We start from the raw sequence: 22,690 nt of genomic DNA on the forward strand, positions 1-22,690 counted from the left end.
ATATTTTCCACGAACAGGATCATAGAGTATCTGTGTTTTTATGAGTGACTTATCTCCTCAAAGTCCACTCATGCTATGTCAGAATCTCATGCCTTTTGATAGTTAAATAACAAATAATTATGTGGATGGACCATGCATTTATCATTCCGTTATCAGACATTTGGGTTGTTTCTTTTTTTTTTCTATTATAAACACTGTCACTATGAACACTTGTATGTATGTTTTGTTTGCTTCCTTGTTTTTATTTTTATTTCTTTGAGACAGTGTCTTGCTGTGTAGCTGAGGCTGGCCTGTGATTCATATCCTCCTGCATCAGTCTCCCCAGTGCTAAGACGATGCCCAGCTTGTCTCCCAGTTTTGTGTGGCTACATTTCCATTTATGTGAGGAATCACTGGGCTATTTTTCACTGTGATGGTGGTGTCCTTTCAGGCTTCCATTTGCAGTACGCAGGCCCCACTTCCCCTCAGCCTCACCCACACTTGTTAATGTCTTTCTTCCATTTCATCCACTCTGTGAGATTCCCAAGCTCAAGGATCAAGAGCTGAGGTCTCCTCCTCATCGAAAGAAGGCCCTTCTTCCTCCTGGCTGTAGCTGGGGTGCACCAGGCCTGGTCCTCAGTGAGTACACTGGAAACGGGTGACATCAGTGCTGTCCGGGACAGAGTTGTCTCATGTACACAAGGGAGACACCAGAGGTGCCCTTCCACTGCTCACTCCATCTGCCCTCTTGACCCTGCAAGGCCAGAGGAGGAGAGGCTAAATGACCCCAGACCCTCTTCACCTCCTAAAGGGAAACTGAGGCTTGGCCTCAGATATGGGCTTTCTTAAAAAATATTTATTTGTATTTTATGTACATTGGTGTTTTACCTGCATGTATGACTTTGTGAGGGTGTCAGATCCTCTGGAACAGGAGTTATAGACAGCTGTGAGCTGCCATGTGGGTGCTGGGAATTGAACCTGGGTCCTCTGGAAGAGCAGTCAGTGCTCTTAACTGTTGAGCCATCTCTCTAGCCCCAAGATATGGGATTTTGAAGCTGCTACAGCAGTTCCCTTGGACTCTTCAGCAAACATGGAGACAAAGGTCTGCATCCCACTGGACTTCTATAATCCACTCCTTCTGCAAGATTTATGAGCAAATTTGAAATCATTCCCAGAGGATGCCCTCACACTCAAATGGTAGTCACATAAGGACTAAGGACCCACACAGAGTCAAAAATCATGTGTCTGTCTAACTGGCATGCCTCTGGACAGGACATCATGACTACAGCTACCCTACAGGGGCCCTGTCCACTTAAACATAGCTACCTGGCCATTATAATGTTCCATGTGAACTGTATGGAGAGCACATCATACATGCTCAGGAGGAAGTCACTGTAACTGACATTAGGGGTGCATCAGAGAACAGGAGGAAACCTTTGTAGAACTTGGGACAACCATGCCACATAAGAATGTGGGCTGTCGGGGCTGGAGAGATGGCTTAACAGTTATGAGCACTGACTGCTCTTCCAGAGGACCCAGGTTCAATTCCCAGCACCCACATGGTGGCTCACAACCATCTGTAATGGGATCAGACGCCTTCTGCTCTCTGACGCTCTCTTCTGTCATGCAGGCACTACATGCAGGTAGAGCACTCATATAAACAAATAAACAAATCTTAAAACAAAAAGAAAGTGGGATGTCTTAATTTGCTATTGCTGTGCAGACACCATGACCAAGGCAACTTATAGAAGAAAGAATTTACTTGGGGCTGACAGTTCTAAGGATGAGTCCAGGACCACCAGGGCAGGAGTATGGTGGCAGGTAGGCAGACATGGCACTAGAGCAGTATTCGGGAGCTTGAACCTCAAGCATAAGGCAGGGTGAGCGCTAACTGGGAATGGGACACACCTCCTCCAATGAGGCCATACCTCCCGGTCCTTCCCAAGCAGTTCCACCAACTGGGGACCAAGAATTCAAGCATATGCAACTATGGGGGTCATTCTCATTCAGACCACCGCATGGGCTATGGACCACTCCAGGAAGTGTGTGATCTTTGGAAGAGAAAATGGGCAGGTGGGTGGGAAGGCAGGGATGGAGGTGAAGATGGCCTTCAGGAACGGACGGACACTGAGTAACCAAAGGGAGCAGAGCCCACAAGGGAGAGTACCAGCCTGCTCAGGTTAGGCCAGCCAGGGCTACACACAGAGAAGCCCTGTTTAGAAAAACCATAAAGGAAGAGGAGGCAGGTTGGCAAACACCCACTCCAGACAGCAAGTTTAGGGAAACTCAGCCCACAGGTGAAGGCCAAGGAACACAGATCCTGAGCCCCAGGGAGCTCAGGATTACAGGCTCTGCTAAGCATCAACTTAGCTGACACCATCCACGTGACCTCATTCAGTTCTCTTAAAGGCCTTGCCAGCACAGAACTGATCACTGCTGTTGTTACACATAAGGATGAAGCGGAGGAAAAGTTAGGTAGCTGTTCCAGGGTCACACAGGAAGGAGAACCAGCTGTAACTGTGAGCAGAGGAGACCAATAACCAGGCAAGGAAGGCCAATGGGCCCTGAATCTAGTTACTTGGGTTGGGTGTTGTGGTGCTGAATCTTGTGAGTCAACCTGGCTAAACCATGGTGCTCCAACGCGTGGTCAGGGAGGAAATTTCAGGAGGGATTTGTATCAGCAGCTTTGGGGAAGGCGGGTGACCCCCATACCGTAGGTGGGCCTCATCCAAGCAGAATGTTTGAAGGGAGACATCAACCTCCATGTGTCCTGCAGGGTCCATATTGGGCCGCCCCATCTGTCCAACTGGTAACTTCTCTGGGCAGCTGTGATCACACAGGGCAAAAGGCACGTGGAAGAAGACCTGGTCCCGATGGCCACACTCGCAAGGGGTGGGGCAGCCAGGCCAGCGCCCACTACGGGAGAAAGGCCTTGCTGCCTGTACCACCATTGACCAATAGGCCTACGCCAGACTCTGAGGCCCCAGCCGGGCTTCCGAGGGCCCTGGCTAGTCACACTGCAGCCAGTCCTGCCTAGCCTGTCGCTCCGGGAACCGTCAAGTCCATGCGGTCACTTCCGAAGGACACGCACTGGCCAGGGCTCTGCCAATCCTGGCGGCTTTATCCTTCAGGCCGCCCACCTGGCCTGAAGTCCTCGACCTGTGAGTAGTCAGCTCTGCCGTGCACGGTCCACGCTTGTCCCAGGAATCTTGGCCCAACCGCTGCAGCGCTTCCGGATGACTTTCCCCTAAACACTCTGCTGACCGGAGTAAAGTAGAGAGCCCAGGGCCCATTGAAGTTCCGAGCTTGCAGTGAAAAAGATGGAGTGGGCCTGGCTTGAGTAAGGGGGCGCGGTCACATCGGGCAGGAGGCAAGAACTGGGAGGCGGAGTCGGTGAGAGGGCGTGTCCACCTGGAGATGGGCGTGGTCTTATTGGCGCTGAGCTGGGCCAGGGAGTGGACAGATAGGCCTGGAGGGTGAAGGGGCGTGGCTGTGTGGCTGGAGACTGGGTCCTCTGTGCAGGGAACTGAGGTTGGGTGGTTCAAGGCGGGGCCTCAGGAGGGGCCTGGCGCGGGGGCGGAACATCTGGCCGCCTGGTTAGTCTCCACCACGTTGTGTCTCAATTCCAATTGTCTTGCGCGCCCTTTAGTCGGGTCTCACCAGGTGCTTCTCTCTGCTGTCCTCGCCCCAAGACCTTGCCCCTGGCCCACCGCCCCCCCCCCCCCAGTTTCTGTGGGACACCCTCCTCCCGCCCTGCGCTCTCGGACTAGAGTCGCTAACTTCCTGCGTGGCAGAGCAGGTGTTCCCAGATCCATGAGCTCTCTAGGGGATCAGGTACGGGACTGGCATCAGGGCGTACTGGCCGTGGCACGAGAAGACTGGGACCGTGCGCTATGCCTCTTCTCAGACGTTCGGGAGCCGTCGGCCAAGATCTACTTCAACATGGGCTGCGTGCATCTGATGGCCGGGAATCTAGAGGCTGCATTGCAGGTGAGAGCCCCGGGACTGGTGACAGGGACCCCCGCCCCCATCCCTGGTGGAGGACTGTAGGGGAACGCAGATGAAGACGTGACTATAGGCATGAATCCTTATGTTCCAATGAACACCCTAGAAAAGGACGCTCTTCCCCACCTCATAGCCACCTGGAAGGGGGAGGGGATCCCTGCTCCTTTACCTTGTTGTTTCCTTGGAGACTGTTCCTCTAATGCTCCCTCTTAGTGACTGCCTGAAGCAGTAGGAGCTTCGTGGTTGGGAGATCCCTCTCTTAGTTGAGGCCAGAATGGGGTACAGGACACATAGCCACATGGGTCAAATGCATCAGTCCTGTACCAGGCCAGGTCATCCGGACGGAGGGAGGGACATACCTGAAGGCGGGCTGGAGGCAGCGAGCTGGGGCTCTGCCTATCTCCCGAAGGTACACGTGTGGGGAAATGGATTTCAGCAGATGTCTGTGGTGACGGTGGCACACGCAGTCTGCCTTCCCAGTTTGGAGTGCTCACACGTCTCCCCACCTGCTTCTCCAAGCAGAACTACTCAGGGATGCACACTGTAGAGGAGGCAGTCAGGGCATTCCCTGCTTCATGTTCATCAAAGCGACAGCTATTCCTGGGTGCGTGATCTAAGCCCTCAGCGCTCCGCCTCCAACTCAGGCGTCCTGTCCTTCACATGGTGGTGATCACACGGAGGACTGGGCTGTGCACAGATGGCCTCTTCTAATTTCTTTCTTGAAATTATTATTATTTACTTATTTACCTGTGTGTGTAAGTCAGGAGACAACTTGTGGGAGTCAGTTCTCTCCTTCTGCCATGTGGGACCTGGTGACCAGACTCGGGTCATTAGGCATTGTGGCAGGTGTCTTTACCCACTGAGCCACCTTGCCAGCTCTTTTCTATTATTTCCTACATATGCATCTGTACCCACAATTACTTCAGAATTGTTTCTTCACTAAAAGGTTGTTATTCAGCCAGGCGGTGGTGGCGCACGCCTTTTATCCCAGCACTAGGGAAGCAGAGGCAAGCAGATCTGAGTTCGAGGCCAGGCTGGTTTACAAAGCAAGATTCAGGACAGCAGGGGCTACACAGGAAACCCAGTAACAAAAAACAAAAACAACAGCAATGACAAAAAAAACCCAAACCAAAAAAAAAAAAAAAAGGAAACAAGAAGGTTATTGTTCAGGAGAGGAAATGTAGTGATCTGTTACCAGGTGGTTCAACAGTGAGTCACATGTTAGGTCAATCCAGTGCTCACCTCCTCACACTGTAACTAGAGAGGGGTTTGAAGTTCTCTGCCGTAAGGAGAAGAATGGGCACTGCCTTAAGTCAATAAAATGAATATGTGTGCAAACCTAGGCATATCAGTTAGACCCGCAGCACCAAGCAGCCAGCCCATTTCCAGGTTGATTGTGGCGTGTGAAAACTTCAAGTCAGGTCCAGTTCAACCGTCAGTCCACCTGGCTGGTTTCGGTATCAGGAAACTACACCAGGTTTACTGATGGCTGCTTTCCCTGCTGGGGACACACATTTCTGTGTCTGGTTTAAGGCTGTGCTGCCTGCTCACGGAAGACTTCGGTGTTCTGATTCTAATAGATATCTAGTGTGCCATTTTGTGTGAACTACCAAAAAAGATTTCAAAAGATTTATTTATGTATTTTATGTATACAGTGCTCTGTCTGCATATATGCCCACGCACCAGAAGAGGGCACTGGATCCCATTATAGGTGGTTGTGAGACACCATGTAGTTGCTGGGAAATGAACTTAGGTCCTCTGGAAGAGCAACCCTCTCCAGCCCCTGAAAAGAGATTTTAAAAAGCCAAAAGTCTTACACAATCCTGTCTCCCAGAGATAACTGGTACTGACATTTTGGAGCATTTTCTTTTAGCTCTGTGCTCACTACAGATAAAATGGGTTTCTATGCCATAGGGATATGCCCTGAGCTTATCTTATCATGACGCGTGTGAGGCAACTGAGGAATCTATGCAGCAACACATCTGTCCAGGCTCTCGCTTGGCAGGCACCCGCTGCAAGGGGCCCTCATCAATTGACATTTCCATGTGCATCTGTGGCATTGGGTTCTTGGGTTACTGAGTTTGCTGTACCACGAGCATTTTTGTCCCTAGGCATTTGACCAAGCGGTGACCAAGGACACCTGCATGGCTGTTGGCTTCTTCCAGCGGGGAGTGGCCAATTTCCAGCTGGAGAGGTGAGCACAGCAGGATCCTGTTCCTTATTGGGTGGTTCTTGGTCTCTGCAAACCAATGCTTGCACCCACTTCCGTCTCTCTCCTCTGGATCCCCTCCAGCCTGAATGAGGATGCGCCCTGGTTAGGCTGGGGCACACACACAGTCCTGTCTCTGTCAAGATTCTCGGTTCTTTCTCAACATCCCTGCTTCCCTCCTCATGTCTGCAGTAGTGAGAATACTGTTTGTAACCAATTTGCAGATGTGAAAACCAGGGCTTATCCTAGGATGTGGATGGCCTCCCAGCTTCCTAAGAGGAGGAAGGGAGGAAGGGTATTCAGGGCTGTAGGCTCCAATCAGCCCAGGAGGGCTGGCTGAGAGAAGTGGAGAATCTAGTGGTGGATGGAGATTCCACCCAGAGTTAGAAGCTCAGAGATTAGAGGAGGCCCCATAAGGTTGGGCCCGAGAGGCAGAAAAGGAGAGCCCAGGATGGTAGGAAGAAGGTATGGAGTGTAAGCAGGGCCCCTGTCAGGCAAAGAGAGCAGATGCTCAGGAGGCTAAGCAGAATTGGACAGTAAACTCCCATTGAGCACACTGGTCTGGACTTGAGTACCCATGAAGTGCTCATACCTGGGTGATCACGCTTGCCTTCAGGCATCCCAGAGCTGACACAGAGAGAAGGATGGGTGGGGTACCCAAAGCCACCCTTCCCAGCTTAGCTCCTCCAGTGCACCTCTTGAGAGGCCCCTCATGCTCACAGGTCCCAGGAGGCTGTGTCTGACTTTCAGCTGGCCCTGGCACAGCTGAGGGGCAATGCTGCCATTGACTACACCCAACTGGGTCTGCACTTCAAACTGCAAGCCTGGGAGGTGAGTGGGCATCTCCCGTGTGCAGAGTTCGGACACCAAGCGGTGTCACCGGGGATTGGAGGGACTCTCTGCAGCCCTGGGGTTCTGTTGGGGGAATCTAGGGTTCTTGGGAGTTCTAAGGTTCTGCCGTGGCCCTGGGATGCAATAGGGGTCCCTATCATGTAGTCTGCGGTCCTGGCTGGAATCCTAGGGTAAAATCTGGAGTGTTGCCAGGGGCTGTCACCTTTGTGTTGGTGTCACTGTCATGGTCACTTCAAGTGGAACGAGATGTCCTGTCCAGCCAAAGACCTTTGGAGCCCTGAAATCTCCCAGCTCCTTGATTGCCCAAGGAGGCTGGAGTGGCAGTGGAGGGGGCGGACTGCTCACACACTTGGGAGCCAGCCAGCATGGGCTCATGTGGGAGAAAAGCAGGACAGGATTGAAGATCATGACCAGGTGACAGATCGGTTTGGGGGAAGGTGGAGGAGGGTGTCTCAGCAGTCCCTACAGCCGAGCCAGAGGAAATAGTAGGAACAGAGGGCCATAGGGAGAGTGGGCGTGTTTCTCTCCTTGTAGCAAAGTTGGGCCTCTGTGTGCCTACCTCTCCAGGATGAAGGGAAGATGGGTTCCAGCATTGTGTGATTTCATGTCACTGGAGCTGTAAGGATAGCCTTAACTCGGACCACCTTGCCCATGAGAATGCGGTTCTGAATGTTCCTGCCAATGGGAACCCTTAGACATACTCTAGACTCAGGGGTACAGGGAGCAGTTAATGGGGGGTGGCAGGGTATAGAATGAGGAAGGTGTTAGCCAAGGGAATACTTTGTGAGCCACCATGTGAGAGTTGGGAGTCTAATCCGAGTCCTCTGGAAGAGTAACGAGTACGATTAACCACTGAGCCCTCTTCCCAGCTCCCCCAACCCCTGGCACAGGGGACACTTTATTTTTTATTTTTATTTTTTTTTTGGTTTTTCGAGACAGGGTTTCTCTGTGTAGCTTTGCGCCTTTCCTGGAACTCGCTTTGGAGACCAGGCTGGCCTCGAACTCACAGAGATCCACCTGGCTCTGCCTCCCAAGTGCTGGGATTAAAGGCGTGCGCCACCACCGCCCACACTTTAAAAGGGAGAGCTACTTCTGCTGTTTGAAGCAGAAAAGTCCAAAGCAAAGCATGGCCCTGCAAGGACTAAACGGATACAGGGAATGACCACTTGGCACCTGACAGCTGAGCCAGGCAGGCAGATGGCCTGGTCCCTGCTTGTAGCCCCTGTGGCAGCTGAATATACAGAAGAACCGCCAGCTACTGTGACTGGGGAGTTCAGAGGAGGACCATGGGGGGGGGCTGGCCCCTGCTGTCACGTCTGCCCTTGTTCCTAGGTCCTATACAACATGGCATCAGCACAGTGCCAGGCAGGGCTCTGGACCAAGGCTGCCAATACTCTAGTGGAGGCGATCTCCAAATGGCCAGAGGAAGCCCGAGATCCCCTGGACACTGCCCTGGACCAAGTGCAGGTGAGGCGGGCAGGTGGCAGTCACACTGGTTTGGAGCCAGGTTCTATAGCTTATCCCCTCAACCCTACCTATAGGACCTGGAGAGAGGTAGCCTGGGTACCCCATACTTCCTGCAGCCTGTCACACATGATGGGAGCCCAAGCAGCCCCTCTGCTTCAAGGCTCAGGGCTCGTACAGCCGTGGCCACCCAGGTTTACAAGCTGTATCCCAGAAACAGGTACCCCTGCAGCTGCTGCAAGTCCCCAAGGGTGAGGTCTTCCAGCCTCCCAGGCAATACCTACAGCATCTGGAGCCCATGGATTTCCTCGGCAAGGCTAAGGTAAAGCACTAGGGTATTTTCCAGCTTGGGTACCCGGCTGCCAAAATGGCAGTTGTAGCCTATGCCAAGCGCACGGTGTGGTGGCTCATGCACTGGACATCCAGTGTGTTTATGAGGACAGTTGGGTCTAGGCCCAACTTACAGGTAGTAAGTGGGTACAAGGTGCCTAAGGTTGGGGTGAGTGTTCATACATGAGGCTGTAGACCCAGAGGCAGAATTTACCAGAAGTCAGCTCTAAAGGAGGAGGCTCCAGCCTTTTGATGGGAATCCCCAGGGGTACCCCTCCTTCACCCCCACACTCTTGTCCCAGGAACTTCCAATATCTGTACATCTTCATGTATTTCTGTTTCTGCATCTCTGCCACAGACAGCAAGGTCCCAGGAGGGATGTGCATGGCCAGTTTGGGCCATATCAGGCCCCCTAAACCACAGGCTGTGGTGGAGTATCTCACTCTAAATATAAGAAAGGAACTCGGCCAGGAGGTGGTGGCGCATGCCTTTAATCCCAACACTCGGGAGGCAGAGGCAGGTGGATCTCTGTGAGTTCAAGGCCAGCCTGGTCTACAGAGAGAGTTCCAGGAAAGACACAAAACTACACAGAGAAACCCTGTTTTGAAAAGCCGAGAGAGAGAGAGAGAGAGAGAGAGAGAGAGAGAGAGAGAGAGAGAGAGAGAGAGAGAGAGGGAAAGAGAGAGAGAGGGAAAGAGAGAGAGAGAGAGAGGAACTCAAGAAAACAGTCATTTGCAGTGTCTCAAAGAAGGGCCAACTCGGTGTTGCATTGACGGCCCCTGGGCTGGCCGTACACCTATGGTCATTGGCAACACCAGTGTGCTGGACCTACCAACACCATGTGACCCTGTGTAGCTGCCTGAGATGCACACTGCCTGTAAATGTCCCCTGGGGTGGACTGAGTATAGATGGAGAAGAGATGTACTTGTGCATCTATCAGAGTTCACTTAGACGATCGTTACAAGAACATCAAGTTCATGTTATTAGTACATGTTTCTCTTGGCCATACTTTTTTCTTTTTAAGCTGTAGTGGTCCAGCAGTCTGGAACTAGGTGCAGGCAGCCCACACCCTGCAGATTACAGCCACAGAGGTACTGGGAATTGGGGACCTGGAGGAACAGACTCAACGGGGTCCTAATGCAGCTGCATTCCTGCCCCCACTAGGTGGTGGCCTCTGTCATCCCTGACAACACCTCAGACGGCTGGCCTCAGCAGGTAGGTGGGTGGGCACTGAGCAGACCCGGGCCTGTCTTTGCGTGGTTTTGCAGAACTGTGCACTGATAAGGAAAACGAGGCTTAGGCAGGCTAGGCCAAGGACTTGAGCCGCATGCTGGGAGAGCGTTGAGAGTGAGGGTACCCCGCCTCCTATGTACGGGCTGAAACCTAGAGCTTCAGAGTTGGCGTCCCCCACATTCTCACTCTTCCTGCGGGACAGCTCTGACCTGGCAGGGAAGGCTGGTCGCTTCCATCCATTCACCTGTCATGACCCAACGAGTAAGCGTAAGCTTCTAGGAGGGCAGGCAGCCTCCTTGACAGCCGGGCCAGGGGTATGGTAAGAGTCAGCCATAGCCACCTGACGTCAGGCGATGGGCTAGGAGGACCAGTTCACTAGCACACACTCAAACCCTCCACCAGGACCGGATGGCGCTGTCAACAGAAGGCTGGAGCCTCTGTTGGACACACAGTGATCAAATCACATGACAGCCTAGGGAAAGACAGGTCAGAGGCCCAAACAATGTCCACCTCTGTCCTGGCTAGGTTAGGCCCCATGCTACCCTGCTGTAGCCCTAAGAGCCAGTGGTGAGAACTTTAGGAGAAGGTTTGACATGGGCTTATTACAGGACGCAGGACAGTCACCTCCACTTAGTCTCCAGTATTTGGTTCATCCCAATCCAACTGTTCAGTGTCCTTAAGAGCAACTATATCCTTAACAGCTTTGCTCAAAATCCCCAGGTACTTAAACCTGCATATACCAGCTCCTGTAATGGGCTGTAAACCTTACAAGGGCCAAACATTACTTTTCCATAGTCTCCCTTCAAAACAGGTTCACAGCTAGGCAGTGGTGGTGCACGCCTTTAATCCCAGCACTCAGGAGGCAGAGGCAGGTGGATCTCTGAGTTCAAGGCCAGGCAGGGCTACACAGAGAAACCCTGTCTTGAAATGTGCCCCCCCCCCCAAAAAAAAGCACACACACACACACAAACAGTTCACACGCCACACCCAGAGGTGCTCAACAGAGGTTTCTACCTCCTTGCCAACTCAGGGCACTTGAGGCCGGGCACTTCCTTATCATCTGTTCTGGGCTTCTCGGAGTCAATGGAGGAGCCACCAAACTGGAGTTGGGGATCCAGAGAAGGCCTGGGAAGCAGACTGACTCCCAATGGTGCTAGGCAAGCTGTTTGTGAACTCTAGGCCTGTGAGGACTCAACCCTGTCCCTAGGTGTGCCCAGGCGCTGCCCTACCATGCTTCACTCTCAAACTTCCTGCTAACTGTTGGCCAAGCTCCCAGACTACATCCTTAACCACCGGTGGTGCCAGGACAGAGCCCAAGGAGTTTCTTCCTGGGAGCCAGACCCACCACCTCAAGACCCCTATACTCTAGGTCCTATTCTAGGGCCACACTCTTTTTTTTTGGGGGGGGGGTTGTATAATTGTTTATCTAAATCCAACAAGGGTAAAACAGCATCAGGGAACGTCTAGGAAATTGGCATTTATGGATGCAGAACTTGGCAACTAGAAAACAGCCAAGTTACCCGCTTCAATGAGAACCGAACACTTCAGAGGAGGTGGGGGAGGAAAGAAAGACACGTTGCTTCTACTTGACTCATGGTGTGAATTAGATCTGTGTAGACAGACTACAAGAGCTCATGCTTGGAGCCAAACCCTCTGGAGTGTAAAGGCTGAAATCTGAATTGTAAAATTTTGAGGAAAAGGTGAGCTCTCTGTTGAAACTTGGGAAGGGTTTTGCCTGGACTATACTTTACTCTTAGCCACAGCCTGCTCGTGTAGCTTCCTGATGTAGAAAGTAGGCTCTCAACATCCAGCTAAATGTGCTCTGAAGCGGAAGGCCGTAGCCCCCTGTCACACCTGGGCACATCTGTAGATGGGCTCTTTATGTTGACTAAGTTCAGGTTAAGTTCCCGCCTACTTGAAGGAAAGTTGGCAATCTAAATAATAAAAACACTGGTATGCATTCAGATCTCGCATAAATAAATTTTAAACAATTTATACAAAAATAGTTCTGCATAATATAAGATGTAACAAAACCAACGAAACAAAATGTGCCGGACGGCTGCAGCTGGTGTGTGTGAGGACGGTTGGGGCCCTGCCACCTTTATCTTCTTTTGCAGAGGTCCCACGTGGCGCAAACTGGCCATCAGTCTCCTCCATCCGTGGATACGAGGATCCTGAGCAATAGTGGTAGGAAGAGCTGCCTCAAGAGAGCTGGGATTTGTCCCTTAAAGGAAGTTTGGGGCAGGGGACAGCCACCTGCCCGTCATTCATCTGCTTCAAAGTGTCTCCTTTGTGGAAAGGTGGTCACATGAGCCGTGGTCCATGCTACAGTTTGCTGGCCTCTGGAGGGCCTGACCCAGGCCCCTCTAAAGACTCCTCAGGAGCTGGGGTAAGAACTCTCCTGCTCTCCGATCCCTCTTCGTCAGCTACTTGAGGCAGGGAAGGCCTCAGCTCGGATTCTGTCTTCCTTTCAGCCCAGCCTCTCCTCTGACCCCCTTGAGTCCGAGGACCACCCTGCCTTCAAGGGCTATGCAATCCTGTTTCTGACCTCAGGGAGCAGCTGCAAAAGACCCTGCATCCTTGGTGACGGTCACTGTGCAGTGCCACTTTACTGTGCCCCTGGAGGCCCCAAGAGGCGCTGACCTGTCCAGTCTCCGGACACTGCTGGCTCAAGCCCTCCTTCACCAGGCCCAGATGGGGCAGCTCAGGTGAGTCGGAAAGCTGCGGGGGGAGGGGACCCTAAGTTGCCAGAGAAAAGGGCGGATCTGAGCTACAGGGAAGCGAGGGTTGTCCTGAACTGGAGAGCAGGGTTCTGTTGTTGCTGTTTTGCTCAGAACTGATCACTTCTCAGGCCCAGGGAGGGACCAACGCTAAGGCCTCCTTAGCTCTATGCCTAAGATCCTAGGCAGCCACTGGAAGTATGGCCGGGACTGGACAGGGACCGAGGTTAACGTCCTTCAGGGGAAGTCCAGACACCAGGCACTCCCCTACATCCTGTAGCTCACACTCAGGACTCCCTTTGCAGTTACCAAGCCCCAGGAGAGGAGAAGTTCTGGATCCCCATCCCCACGGAGGAATCCCTGCAGAGCGTGTGGAAGAATGTGGCCAGGGGCCCAAGCGGGTTGCGGCTCCAGTGCCGGGTGAGCCAGGGGGAAAGACTGTGAGGCCCACTGTTGGCAGCCCAGGCGGGGGGAGGGGAAGCCCTTCTCATGTACCACCCCTGCAGCCCACCCTTCCGCCACAGGGAGCCTGGGGCCGACCGGTGCTCTACCAGGTGGTCGCTCAGCACGATTACTCAGCCCAAAGGCCTGAGGATTTGGATTTCCACCAGGGGGACACAGTGGATGTCCTGTGTGAAGGTAGAACAAGGCTGCCCTTCCCCAACACGGCTGGCTTTGCCCAGGCCCGGTGGGGGCTCTGTTCTCTAGGGCTCGGTCTTTGCTGTAAGCAGACGCACCATCCGCCATGTCTCCACAGTGGACGAAGCTTGGCTGGAGGGTCACCGAGACGGCTGCATTGGCATTTTCCCCAAGTGCTTTGTGGTGCCAGCTGGTGCCTGTGTGAAAGCCCCACCAGCTCGGAAACCCAAGCCAGAAGACCAGCGCTAGCAATAAATATTGTGACAAGACCAGTTTTAATTCAAACAAACAAACAAACAAACAAACAAACAAAAACTACCCCCCCCCATATGGCCTGTCTTCTAGGATTGATGATAAAGGGGATCCAACCAAAAGTTCTTGGAAGAGGGGAGCTGGACTGGCCCACAGACCTGGATTCTGACTGTCTGTCCCAGTCTGATTATAGTGAGGAAGCAGGGGTCTCTGCTGGGCTGGTCACAGCCTTCGGAGGGGTCCTAGTTCCACAGGATCCCCTTCTCTTTCCACCCCTTGGAAGACTGCAGACCCCATAGCCAGTGCCACCCTGAGGGAAGACGGGAGTCAGTACTATCAGGAATTGGTCTGCTCAACGGACTGGAGCCCTTCAGGGTCAGGGGTTCATGAAGGCAGACACCCAGGATGTGCCCAGCAGGTCCTGTGTGCCAACGGCTTTCTTTCCTAAGGGCCGTTGATAGTAGCTCACAGTGTAGACAACACAAACAGTTACATTGTTGCTGTTGAATCCCAACACGGTCCCTGCTTTAGATGCGTTGTGGTCCGTGATCTACTTCAGCTTGGTTTTACCTAGTCCTGGGTCCAGAAGAGCTGGACAGCGGCTGCCCCTAGAATGGCCACGAGAGTCAGCACTGCGAACGCTACTCCAGCCATCCAGATGCTGTAGCTCTGAGCCCGCCACTGGGTCAGTGCCTCAGCTGGAATCATGCCTGTAAGGTTCAGCATGTAGCCCAGGGTCCAGCCAATGTCCACGCCACCTGCCTGTGAGACACACGGCTGTTGAGGGCTGCTGGGTGGCTGTCCTAGCTCCCATCCCATCCTCACCCTGCACCAGGTGTGCTAGGCTCCAGGCGGCAGCCACCTGCTTCTGGAACTGGATGCTGGGCCAGGTCTCCTCGCTGAATTTGTAGCCCTCCACCAGCAACACAAGGATGTACATGCCTGAGGCACAGTAGTCCCGTAGCCAGCGTTCCTGCCCGGGGTAGCTGGCTTCCACCTTAGGTTGCAGAAGCCGATGAGTAAGTGAGGCCCCAAGACTTCTAAGCATTTCTCTCCCAAGCTATAGTGTGATCTCCACACATCCAAACAGACTCCAGACAGCAGGAAAGTGTTAAATGATTTTAAAAGCCCTTCCCGAATTCCCCGTGGAGACCATCCTCCGGCTAGGAGGGGGTGAGGTGGCCAACCTCATGACAACCAGAAGCTGATCCCATCAGGGCTCTGGACCTCTTTCTGCCCAAAGCAAGCTACTCCCCCTTACCACAGTGTTTTCCTCCCCAATCCTGGTACCCACCGAGCTTTACCACGAGTCTCTCTCTGTCCAGGAAAACCCAGTAAGATCCCAGAGGCCCTGCTTGCCCACGGTGCAGTATGGAGAGGGGCGAGGGCCGTTATCCAGGGTCACCTACCAGTTTCCAGGGTTTCTGACAGAACTTCCAGACAGTGTCATTGACAATGTGCAGCGGCTGCCTGGAGGTGAGGTTCAGGAAGTCGAAAGTGTAGTAAAAGTTGGAAAATGCCTGGGGGACGTAGAGAAGGCTGGGTCAGCCTGAAGGAGGCCCAGGACTCTTCAGCCAGGTATTCCCTCTGGTGTCGGAGTCCCAGATAGGGCACCTCCTGTTCCACTTGTCCTTGGAGCCCCTGGGGTCAGAAGGTCACCTGGGGCCCCAGAAGGAAGCCAGGGCTTGGGGGGGGGGGCGGTGCTTACATAGAACTGGCCATGCACAGGAGGCTGGTACACTCCGTTGAAAGCACAATCTTCTTGGTCCTCACAGCTGGAGAAGTTGAAGAGACTTCGGAGGGCTGCCACACATTCCCCAGGGTTGCCGATCCCTTCAACTGTGAGGTTCTGGGTGAAGTTCATGGAATCTGTAGTGTGGACACAGGGCGACTCATGCAGCGGGGCCAGTGGCAGTGTGGCCAGGTAGCCGCTATGGTAGCATGGGTGTCTGACCAGGGCTACCGAGCTGTTCTGCAGAGAGAGGAAAGGGCATGAAATCTAAGCTCTGATACACTTCCCCACTCTGCCCCATGCCATCCCACTTTGCCACCCTTCAGATACCAGCCTAACCTGTGCCAGCTTAGCCAGGAGCCTTGTCAGGACCTGGTCCCGCCCGAAGCAGAGGTAGCTGTGCGTATAGATGCTGTAGTTGGCACCGTACAGACGGAAGGTAGCCTGGGTGCTCTGGTCCAGGATGGGGCCCTGAGGCGCGAAGCTGATCTGGGTGGAGGCCCCACCCAGATCCAGAGCACCAACCAGTGTCCTCTCTTCAGGCAGGATCCACTGTCCAGAGGAATACTGCCCACAGAGGAAGTGCTTAGCTCTGGGCAGCCACGCTGGCCCCAGCTGCCAGCCGGCCGGCCGGCCAGCCAGCCCCAGGGACTGGCCTCTCAGAGCAACCCCTCACCCTTGGGCTGCCCCTGCACCTTGAGAAGCATTCCCAGGACATAGTTGATAGTGATCCAGCCAAAAGCACCTTCATCTTGCCCAGCCAGGATCTTAGCACCCCAAAAATCCACAGGAGAGTTGCTCAGTGTCTGGGATACCGCAGCTAGGATGTCTCTCGCCTGGGAGCTGTTCTTCTGGCTGGGTAGAGAGGAAAGAAAGCCTCACTCTAACCTCGTTCCAGGCTCCACGGCACTTCACCCCGGGGTATTCAAGCCTGGCTTTCGGGGGTGACCCTAACAGATGCAGTCTGCTCCTATCTCACCTGAGCAGCCTCATTCCTGCTGTGGCCCCCAAGAATGTGGGCGTCTCTTGGTGCTGGGTCTGTGGGATCAAAGCCAGTGCCTCTTCCAGGCAGCCCTTCAGGCTTTCCCCAGCCTGTGTTGGGTCCGAGGTGTAGGAAGCGATCCCAGGTCCTGAAACACAGTACCCTAGGAAAAGGCTCCAGACCTGACGGTGGGGACTCAGTGGTGGCCCCCCAAAGATGTGGTCATATCCTGATGTTTGGAACCTGTGAATGTGACCTTTTTTTGGAAGAAGGAAGTTCCCAGGTTTAATTAAGGGTTTTTGAATGGGGCATGATGGTGATTGCCTATCATCATAGTCTTCAGGAGGTTGAGGCAGGGGGATAAAGGGATCAAGGTCAGTCTGGGCTACACAGCAAGACTCTGCCTCAGATAACAACAAAGGAAACCTAGAGATCAGGCTGGTTTGGTCACACAGCAGACCACAAGTCCAGTGATTACAATCCTTACAGGGAAAGGCAGGAAACCCAGAGCTTCTCCCACTTTGGGGCTTCTGCGGAGTGTGGCTCTGGCACCCCTGGGTCTCGGGCTTTTTATCTCTAGAATTGAGAGGAACCCCGGGAAATTAACTCAGGGCCTCGGTAGTTTCTGCCATCAGTGTGGTGTGGTACCTAGATGAGAAGCTCCAGGATACCAGAGAAGGCAGCTGTGGCATCAGATAGGGAGACGTTAGCCACAGAACCTGAGGGAAGAGCTGTGTGTGTATTCTCATCAGAGCCAGCCCAACTGTGTGACCATGGTCTCTCACACTGGGAGTCCAAGCCAGGTCACAATGGGACTGCCCACTGACCTTCTATCTGGCAAGTCAGGGCCTGGCTGACCACTCCTGTGTCCTTCTCCTTGTTTGCTGGCCACTGGTACACAAACAGGGATGTGTGGGAGGAGCCGGCGTCCAACACGATCCCAAACTAAGGACAACATTGGGATCAGAAAGGCGTGGAGGCCAACATCCTGGTCACCCAGCCCCATATCCTCATCAGGTCTCTGAGCCAAACCTTGGTGTCTGCAGGCAGGAAGACATTGGTTGCCTTCACCAGGATGAGGATGAGCATGGTGAGGCCAGAGGCTGCTGCAATCCCTAAGAGGGCTATGAAGACCCGTTCCTTCCAGGAGAGTCCCATGGCAGGCGGAGCAGAGCTGCAAGTGTTAGGTGGGCAGTGGAAGACACTCAGATTCCACTTGCTGTCCCAACCCCAGCCTTCTAAAGGAAGGGTCTTAACACATCCCAACTTTCCTCAGATGTTGTCAAGTGTGGGACTCAGACAGCCTCCCTTGGCCAGGTCAGTAGCCAGGACAGCCACAGTAAAAAAAAAAAAAAAAAAAAAAAAAAAAGGCCACATGCAGTGTCCAGAGTCCAGCTGGTCAGGTCCAATATTGTCACAGAGCCTGGGGGCCAGTACATGAGGTACTGTCTGAGGACTCAGCCGATAAAGGACAGTCATTTTTGATGTCACTATCAAGGGTTAATGGAGCCCCACTAGACAGGACTTGCCCTCCCTCTTCTTCTGGGCCCCTGCTTTCTTGATTCTCCCATGAGGAGCCCCCGATCTGGACTGAACTCAGGGCTCCATGCCAGGGTCTCTCAGTGCAGGACTTCTCTCTGGGAGCCTCAAGGCCAGACCCATGCCATTTGGCATCCAGGAGCCAGGTGTGGGCCCTTCACAAGGCCAGTTAGCATTCTATGCTTCTTAACAAAGACATCTGTTTCTTTTGGAAATCCTAAACTTGGGTTTCTCTGATGGGGATCTGAGAGACTTTAGCTGACCCCAGATGAACCCGGGCAGCTGACCAAGGCTGACCAAAGAATGTCATTATCCTTGGTCCCCAGGACAGCAACACCCTTATCTACCCTGGAGCCCAGCAGGGGTTCTGAGCCCTTACCCACCCCAGCCCACCTATGTACAGAGAGGTCACTAGGCAGCCTGCTTCACGGCAAGCCTCACAATGGATAGTGTTGCTCACTGGACTATTCAAAAGCCAGAGTGTTCCCTGAGTCTCTAGCAGTTTGAAATTCTGTGACTTTGTATCTCGTGGCATACCCCCCAAGAAAGAAGACACTCCCAGTGTCTCATGAGAGACTAACAGAGGTTTGGACCCCTGGGAATAGGCTAAGTGAGGCACAAGCCCATCAAAAGGGAGGAAGACTGAGGCAGGAAAGACAAATGACCTAACCAGCACCCAAGGCACAGTGATAAACAGGCCACAGGTAGGAACCAAGAAGACACAGACCCCCACCTCAGGGAATGTAGCTCCGGAGGCTAGGTAGTCATAAAAAGAGGACAAGGCAGGTTCCCCTCACCCAGGACAGGCAGTACCCTACCAAAGCCAGCCCACAGACCAGGACAGCCCCTTGGGTCCCTTACCTGAGCTGGAAGCCAACCTTCAAGGGTAGCTGGAGGAAGTCCTATTCCTGGGTGCAACCGACCTGCGCACCTGCTGCCCTCCACACCCTGTCTCCACCCACTTGAGCCTGGGACTGTGTGGGAGGAGCAGGCCTGCTCTAGCTGCAGCTCAGGGGCTGCGTCTACCACCTTTATTCTGCATCATCAATCCCGGGCTTACATCTTCTCCTGGCGAGGGAGGAAGGGCAGTGCCCCTAGTGCTCAGAGTGAACTTTGGAGCTGTCCTGGGGATGACAGAGAAGGCAGGACTGTGGAATCCCCCTCCCCCGTACTGTGGACCTTGCCATCTGTCCTACTCACTCGAGCCAGGCCAGAGCGGAGTCAGCTAACAGGTGACTGAGAATCCAGTTCTAGAAGGCTGGATGCTGCAAAGCTGTGAAGGTAGAAGGGCCGGATGAAGCCATTCTCCTTCAGACCTGTTGGATTTTTTAAAACGTAAGATACAGGGCCTGGGTATAGCTCAGTTGGTAGAATTATTTGCCTAGCGTGCACAAAGCCCTGTGTTCAAGCCCCGGCCCCACATAAAGCCACAAGGTGGTAATCCTAGCACTCGGCAGGCAGGCAGGCAGGCAGGCAGGCAGGCAGATGCTGTCCTAGTTAGGACTTCTGTTGCTGTGATAAAACACTGTGACCAAAAGCAATTTAGGGCAGAAAGGGCTAGTTTCGCTTACACCTCCAGGTAACAGTTCATCACTGAGGGAGGGCAGGGCAGGAAGTCAAGCAGAACAGGAATCTGGAGACAGGTGCTGATGCAGAGGCCGTGGAGAAGTGCTGCTTACTGGCTTGCTCTTCCAAGCTTGCTCAGCCTGCTTTCTTATACAACCCAGGATCACCAGTCCAGGGCTAACACCGCCCACAGTGGGCTGGCCCTCTCATGTCAATCATTAATCAAGAAAACGCTCTACAGGCTTTCCCACAGGCCAAGCTGGTAAGGACACTTTCTTTTCTTTTCCTTTCCTTCTTTCCTTCTTTCTTTCTTTCTTTCTTTCTTTCTTTCTTTCTTTCTTTCTTCCTTCCTTCCTTCCTTCCTTCCTTCCTTCCTTCCTTCCTTCCTTCCTTCCTTCCTTCCTTTTTTTTTGTTTTTTTGAGACAGGGTTTCTCCTTGTAACCTTGGCTGTCCTGAAACTTGCTCTGTAGACCAGGCTGGCCTTGAACTCACAAAAGATCTGCCTGCCTCTGCCTCCCGAGTGCTGGGATTAAAGGCATGCGACACCACTGCTGGGCAGTAGGGGCATTTTCTAAATTGAGATTCCCACTTCCAAAATGACTCTAGCTTGTGTCAAATTGACATAAAAACTAACCAGGACAATTTATCCATTGTCACCTTGAGATACACATAACTGTCAAATCATACCTTCCTTTCTAGTTCATCCCAAGATCTCACATTAATAATATCACAGTATAAAACATTTCAACTTTTGCCGGGTTGTGGTGGCGCACGCCTTTAATCCCAGCACTCAGTGGGCAGAGCCAGGCAGATCTCTGTGAGTTTGAGGCCAGCCTGGTCTATAGAACAAGATCCAGGAAGGAACCAAAACTACACGGAGAAACCCTGTCTCGAAAAAACAAAACCAAACAACAACAACAAAAAAAAAATGTTCAGTGATTAACCAGGCAGTGGTGATGCACATCTTTAATCCCAACACTCAGGAAGCAGAGGCAGGCCATTCTCTGTGTGTTCAAGACCAGCCTGGTCTACAGAGTAAGATACAGGACAGCCAGGACTACACAGGGAAACCCTATCTCTAAAAGCCAATAAAACAAAAACCAAAGTTTAGCACTTGACATCCAGGACCTCTGGTCCTCCGGGCTCCGCAGGACCCAGCATCAAGCTCCACATTTCAGGCCTGCCTGCCATCTGCAGCATACACAACTTGTCCAGTAGGCTCAGATCAGCTCCACTGCATGGCTACTGCTGTCCTCGGCACTCACCCACGGTCCCTGCATCTTCAAAAACACTGAGGTCTCCGCACCTGGGCTGCACCTTCGTCAGGAACCTTTTCTAGGCTCTTGTCTAGGACTCTGACTGCCGTGGGGTGCCAAGCCTCAACTTCTCTCCATCCCTTCAGTCCTGGGGCTTTGACTGTCACTGAGGACGCACCTTCACCAGGCCTCCTCTGGCATGTCTTCAGAACTTCAGTCCTGCCACTCAGTGCCAAGTCTCAGCGGCTCTCCTTGACCCCTTCATGCCTTCAAAGCCAGTACCTCTTACCGTACCAAATTTTGCCTGTCATCAGGAAGTTCAGCCTTGGCTGCCTCTGGAGCGCAGCCTGCGTGTGCTGACCTTGAGGAAACACTTCCCGGAAGAGTCCGCCTCATGGAAGCCAGTCTCTCTCCTCTTCGGTTTTCTTTGTTTTTGCTTGCTTGTTTGTTGACTTGTTTGTTTGTTTGGTTGGTTTTTTTTTAGGGTTTCTCTGTGTATCCCTGGCTGGCCTTAAACTCACAGAGATCTGCCTGCCTCTGCCTTCTGATTGTTGGAATTAAAAATGTGCACCACCACTGCCCAGCACTTTAGTGGTTCTTAATTCAAAATATCACATGAATAGGCTTCCTAAAGTGCGGAGAGGAATGGAATGCTGAGATGAAGCCACCCACAAGCCGAGAAGAATGGACAGCCGAATTCCAAAAACACCAACAATTTCCAGAATTTAAAATCCTGAATCATGACAGGACACTGGTGGAATTCAGGTTTATCTGGTACATGGACTACTCACACCAAATGTGAGATCGAACTGTAGACCTTGTGTACATCTTACTTCACAAATGAGTCAGATACGCTAAGCCTGACTTCAGATAGACTGAAGACGATGCCCCAGTGCTGCGGAGAAACCTCGAGTGACTGTCCAGGCAGTTGGATGTTTCTATCAACTCACACTTTTTTTTTTGGAAGCCACTTCTTTGCACTTCCTGTTTCATTAGGTAATATTATTTCCTTCTTGGGTCTCTAAGGGAGTTGAAGATTAGATAGTTATAGTTATAGTTAGTTGAAGATAAGATGCTTATAATTAGTTGAAGATTAGATACTTATAATTAGTTGAAGATTAGATAGTTATAGCTTTCCTTGTTAAGAAAATGTGGTGATATTTTATTTGTGCTGAAATGTGATATTTTATTTGTATGTTAATAAATAAAGTTTGCCTGGAGATCAGAGGTCACAGTCAGCCCTAAACAGAAGTCGGGTAGTAGTAGCACACACCCTTAATCCCCAATCACATGGCAGGCAGAGTCCCTGTGTGTTCAAGGACACAGCCAAGCATGGTGACATATGCCTTTAATGCCAGAACCAACCATAGAGATTTGGAGGTCTGTATAGACAGGCAATGATGAGGAAGTGATGTGGCTGGGCTTAGAGCCAATGAGAAGGCAGAAGAGGAAGGCAATAAAGGCACAGTTTAGACAGGAAGAGGCTCTCGGGTAGCTATGGCGAGGTGGTAAGCTAAGGTTAGTTGGTGGCTATTGTTCTGATCTCTATGGCTTGCACCTCTGTATTGGGCTCTGTGTTTCTTATTTAATAAGACTGTTTAGAAATTCGTCTACACTAAAGTCTGTGAGGGACTCTCAAACTTCCTATTAAACTTTACATGGCTTCCGTTGTCTAAATTTCTCTCAACACTCTTATCTTCCATGCTAACATAGAACAATCCACTGATTCAACAATCATTGGCTTTTCCACCCAGAAGTTCAAACAATACCACAAGCCTCCCCAAAACACAAGGTCAAGTCTGTCAATACCTCACTCCTAGGACTGCTTTCTCCCTTAGTGTAATGATGCGGCGCTCCAGAGGCCTCGGTGGGTTCTGGAACAAGGTGCCCCAGGGCTCATGAGAAAGTGCCCACCATGTGGGCACGGTGGA

At 52.4% G+C, this 22,690-nt stretch overlaps 2 protein-coding genes across 4 annotated transcripts; one reads left to right on the forward strand and one right to left on the reverse strand.

Moving 5' to 3' along the window:
- The first annotated feature begins 3,147 nt into the window (after window positions 1-3,147).
- Noxa1 (NADPH oxidase activator 1) lies at window positions 3,148-13,703 on the forward strand. 2 transcript variants are annotated; one of them, XM_037204708.1, is made up of 12 exons: window positions 3,148-3,969; window positions 6,096-6,178; window positions 6,916-7,024; window positions 8,378-8,512; window positions 8,724-8,831; window positions 10,004-10,054; window positions 12,190-12,259; window positions 12,373-12,461; window positions 12,626-12,780; window positions 13,098-13,212; window positions 13,299-13,431; window positions 13,550-13,703. In XM_037204708.1, exons 1-12 carry the CDS (start codon window positions 3,793-3,795, stop codon window positions 13,678-13,680), a joined length of 1,356 nt encoding a protein of 451 aa, XP_037060603.1. In that variant the 5' UTR covers window positions 3,148-3,792; the 3' UTR covers window positions 13,681-13,703. The 2 variants fall into 2 exon arrangements, with proteins under 2 accessions (XP_037060603.1, XP_028724481.1); XM_028868648.2 differs by having other exon boundaries at window positions 13,317-13,431.
- Entpd8 (ectonucleoside triphosphate diphosphohydrolase 8) lies at window positions 13,688-19,547 on the reverse strand. 2 transcript variants are annotated; one of them, XM_037204707.1, is made up of 11 exons: window positions 19,508-19,547; window positions 19,137-19,252; window positions 17,430-17,571; window positions 17,225-17,342; window positions 16,395-16,545; window positions 16,111-16,270; window positions 15,755-15,982; window positions 15,392-15,655; window positions 15,093-15,203; window positions 14,546-14,680; window positions 13,688-14,445 (listed from the first exon to the last, which is right to left on the reverse strand). In XM_037204707.1, exons 3-11 carry the CDS (start codon window positions 17,553-17,555, stop codon window positions 14,254-14,256), a joined length of 1,485 nt encoding a protein of 494 aa, XP_037060602.1. In that variant the 5' UTR covers window positions 17,556-17,571; window positions 19,137-19,252; window positions 19,508-19,547; the 3' UTR covers window positions 13,688-14,253. The 2 variants fall into 2 exon arrangements, with proteins under 2 accessions (XP_037060602.1, XP_028724543.1); XM_028868710.2 differs by lacking the exons at window positions 19,137-19,252; window positions 19,508-19,547 and adding an exon at window positions 18,798-19,125.
- Between the last annotated feature and the right edge of the window lie 3,143 nt (window positions 19,548-22,690).

The sequence above is a fragment of the Peromyscus leucopus genome, chromosome 4 (assembly GCF_004664715.2).
Source record: "Peromyscus leucopus breed LL Stock chromosome 4, UCI_PerLeu_2.1, whole genome shotgun sequence".
NCBI classification, from domain to species: domain Eukaryota; kingdom Metazoa; phylum Chordata; class Mammalia; order Rodentia; family Cricetidae; genus Peromyscus; species Peromyscus leucopus.

Coding starts and splice junctions, on each gene's coding strand:
- Noxa1 (XM_037204708.1), top strand. CDS start 3,793: ATGAGCTCTCTAGGGGATCAGGTACGGGACTGGCATCAGGGCGTACTG. Junction 8,513..8,723: donor CTGCCCTGGACCAAGTGCAG/GTGAGGCGGGCA, acceptor GCTGTATCCCAG/AAACAGGTACCCCTGCAGCT. Junction 13,213..13,298: donor GGTTGCGGCTCCAGTGCCGG/GTGAGCCAGGGG, acceptor CCACCCCTGCAG/CCCACCCTTCCGCCACAGGG.
- Entpd8 (XM_037204707.1), bottom strand. CDS start 17,555: ATGGGACTCTCCTGGAAGGAACGGGTCTTCATAGCCCTCTTAGGGATT. Junction 15,983..16,110: donor TCCTGGGAATGCTTCTCAAG/GTGCAGGGGCAG, acceptor CTCTGTGGGCAG/TATTCCTCTGGACAGTGGAT. Junction 15,656..15,754: donor TCCTGGCTAAGCTGGCACAG/GTTAGGCTGGTA, acceptor CTCTCTCTGCAG/AACAGCTCGGTAGCCCTGGT.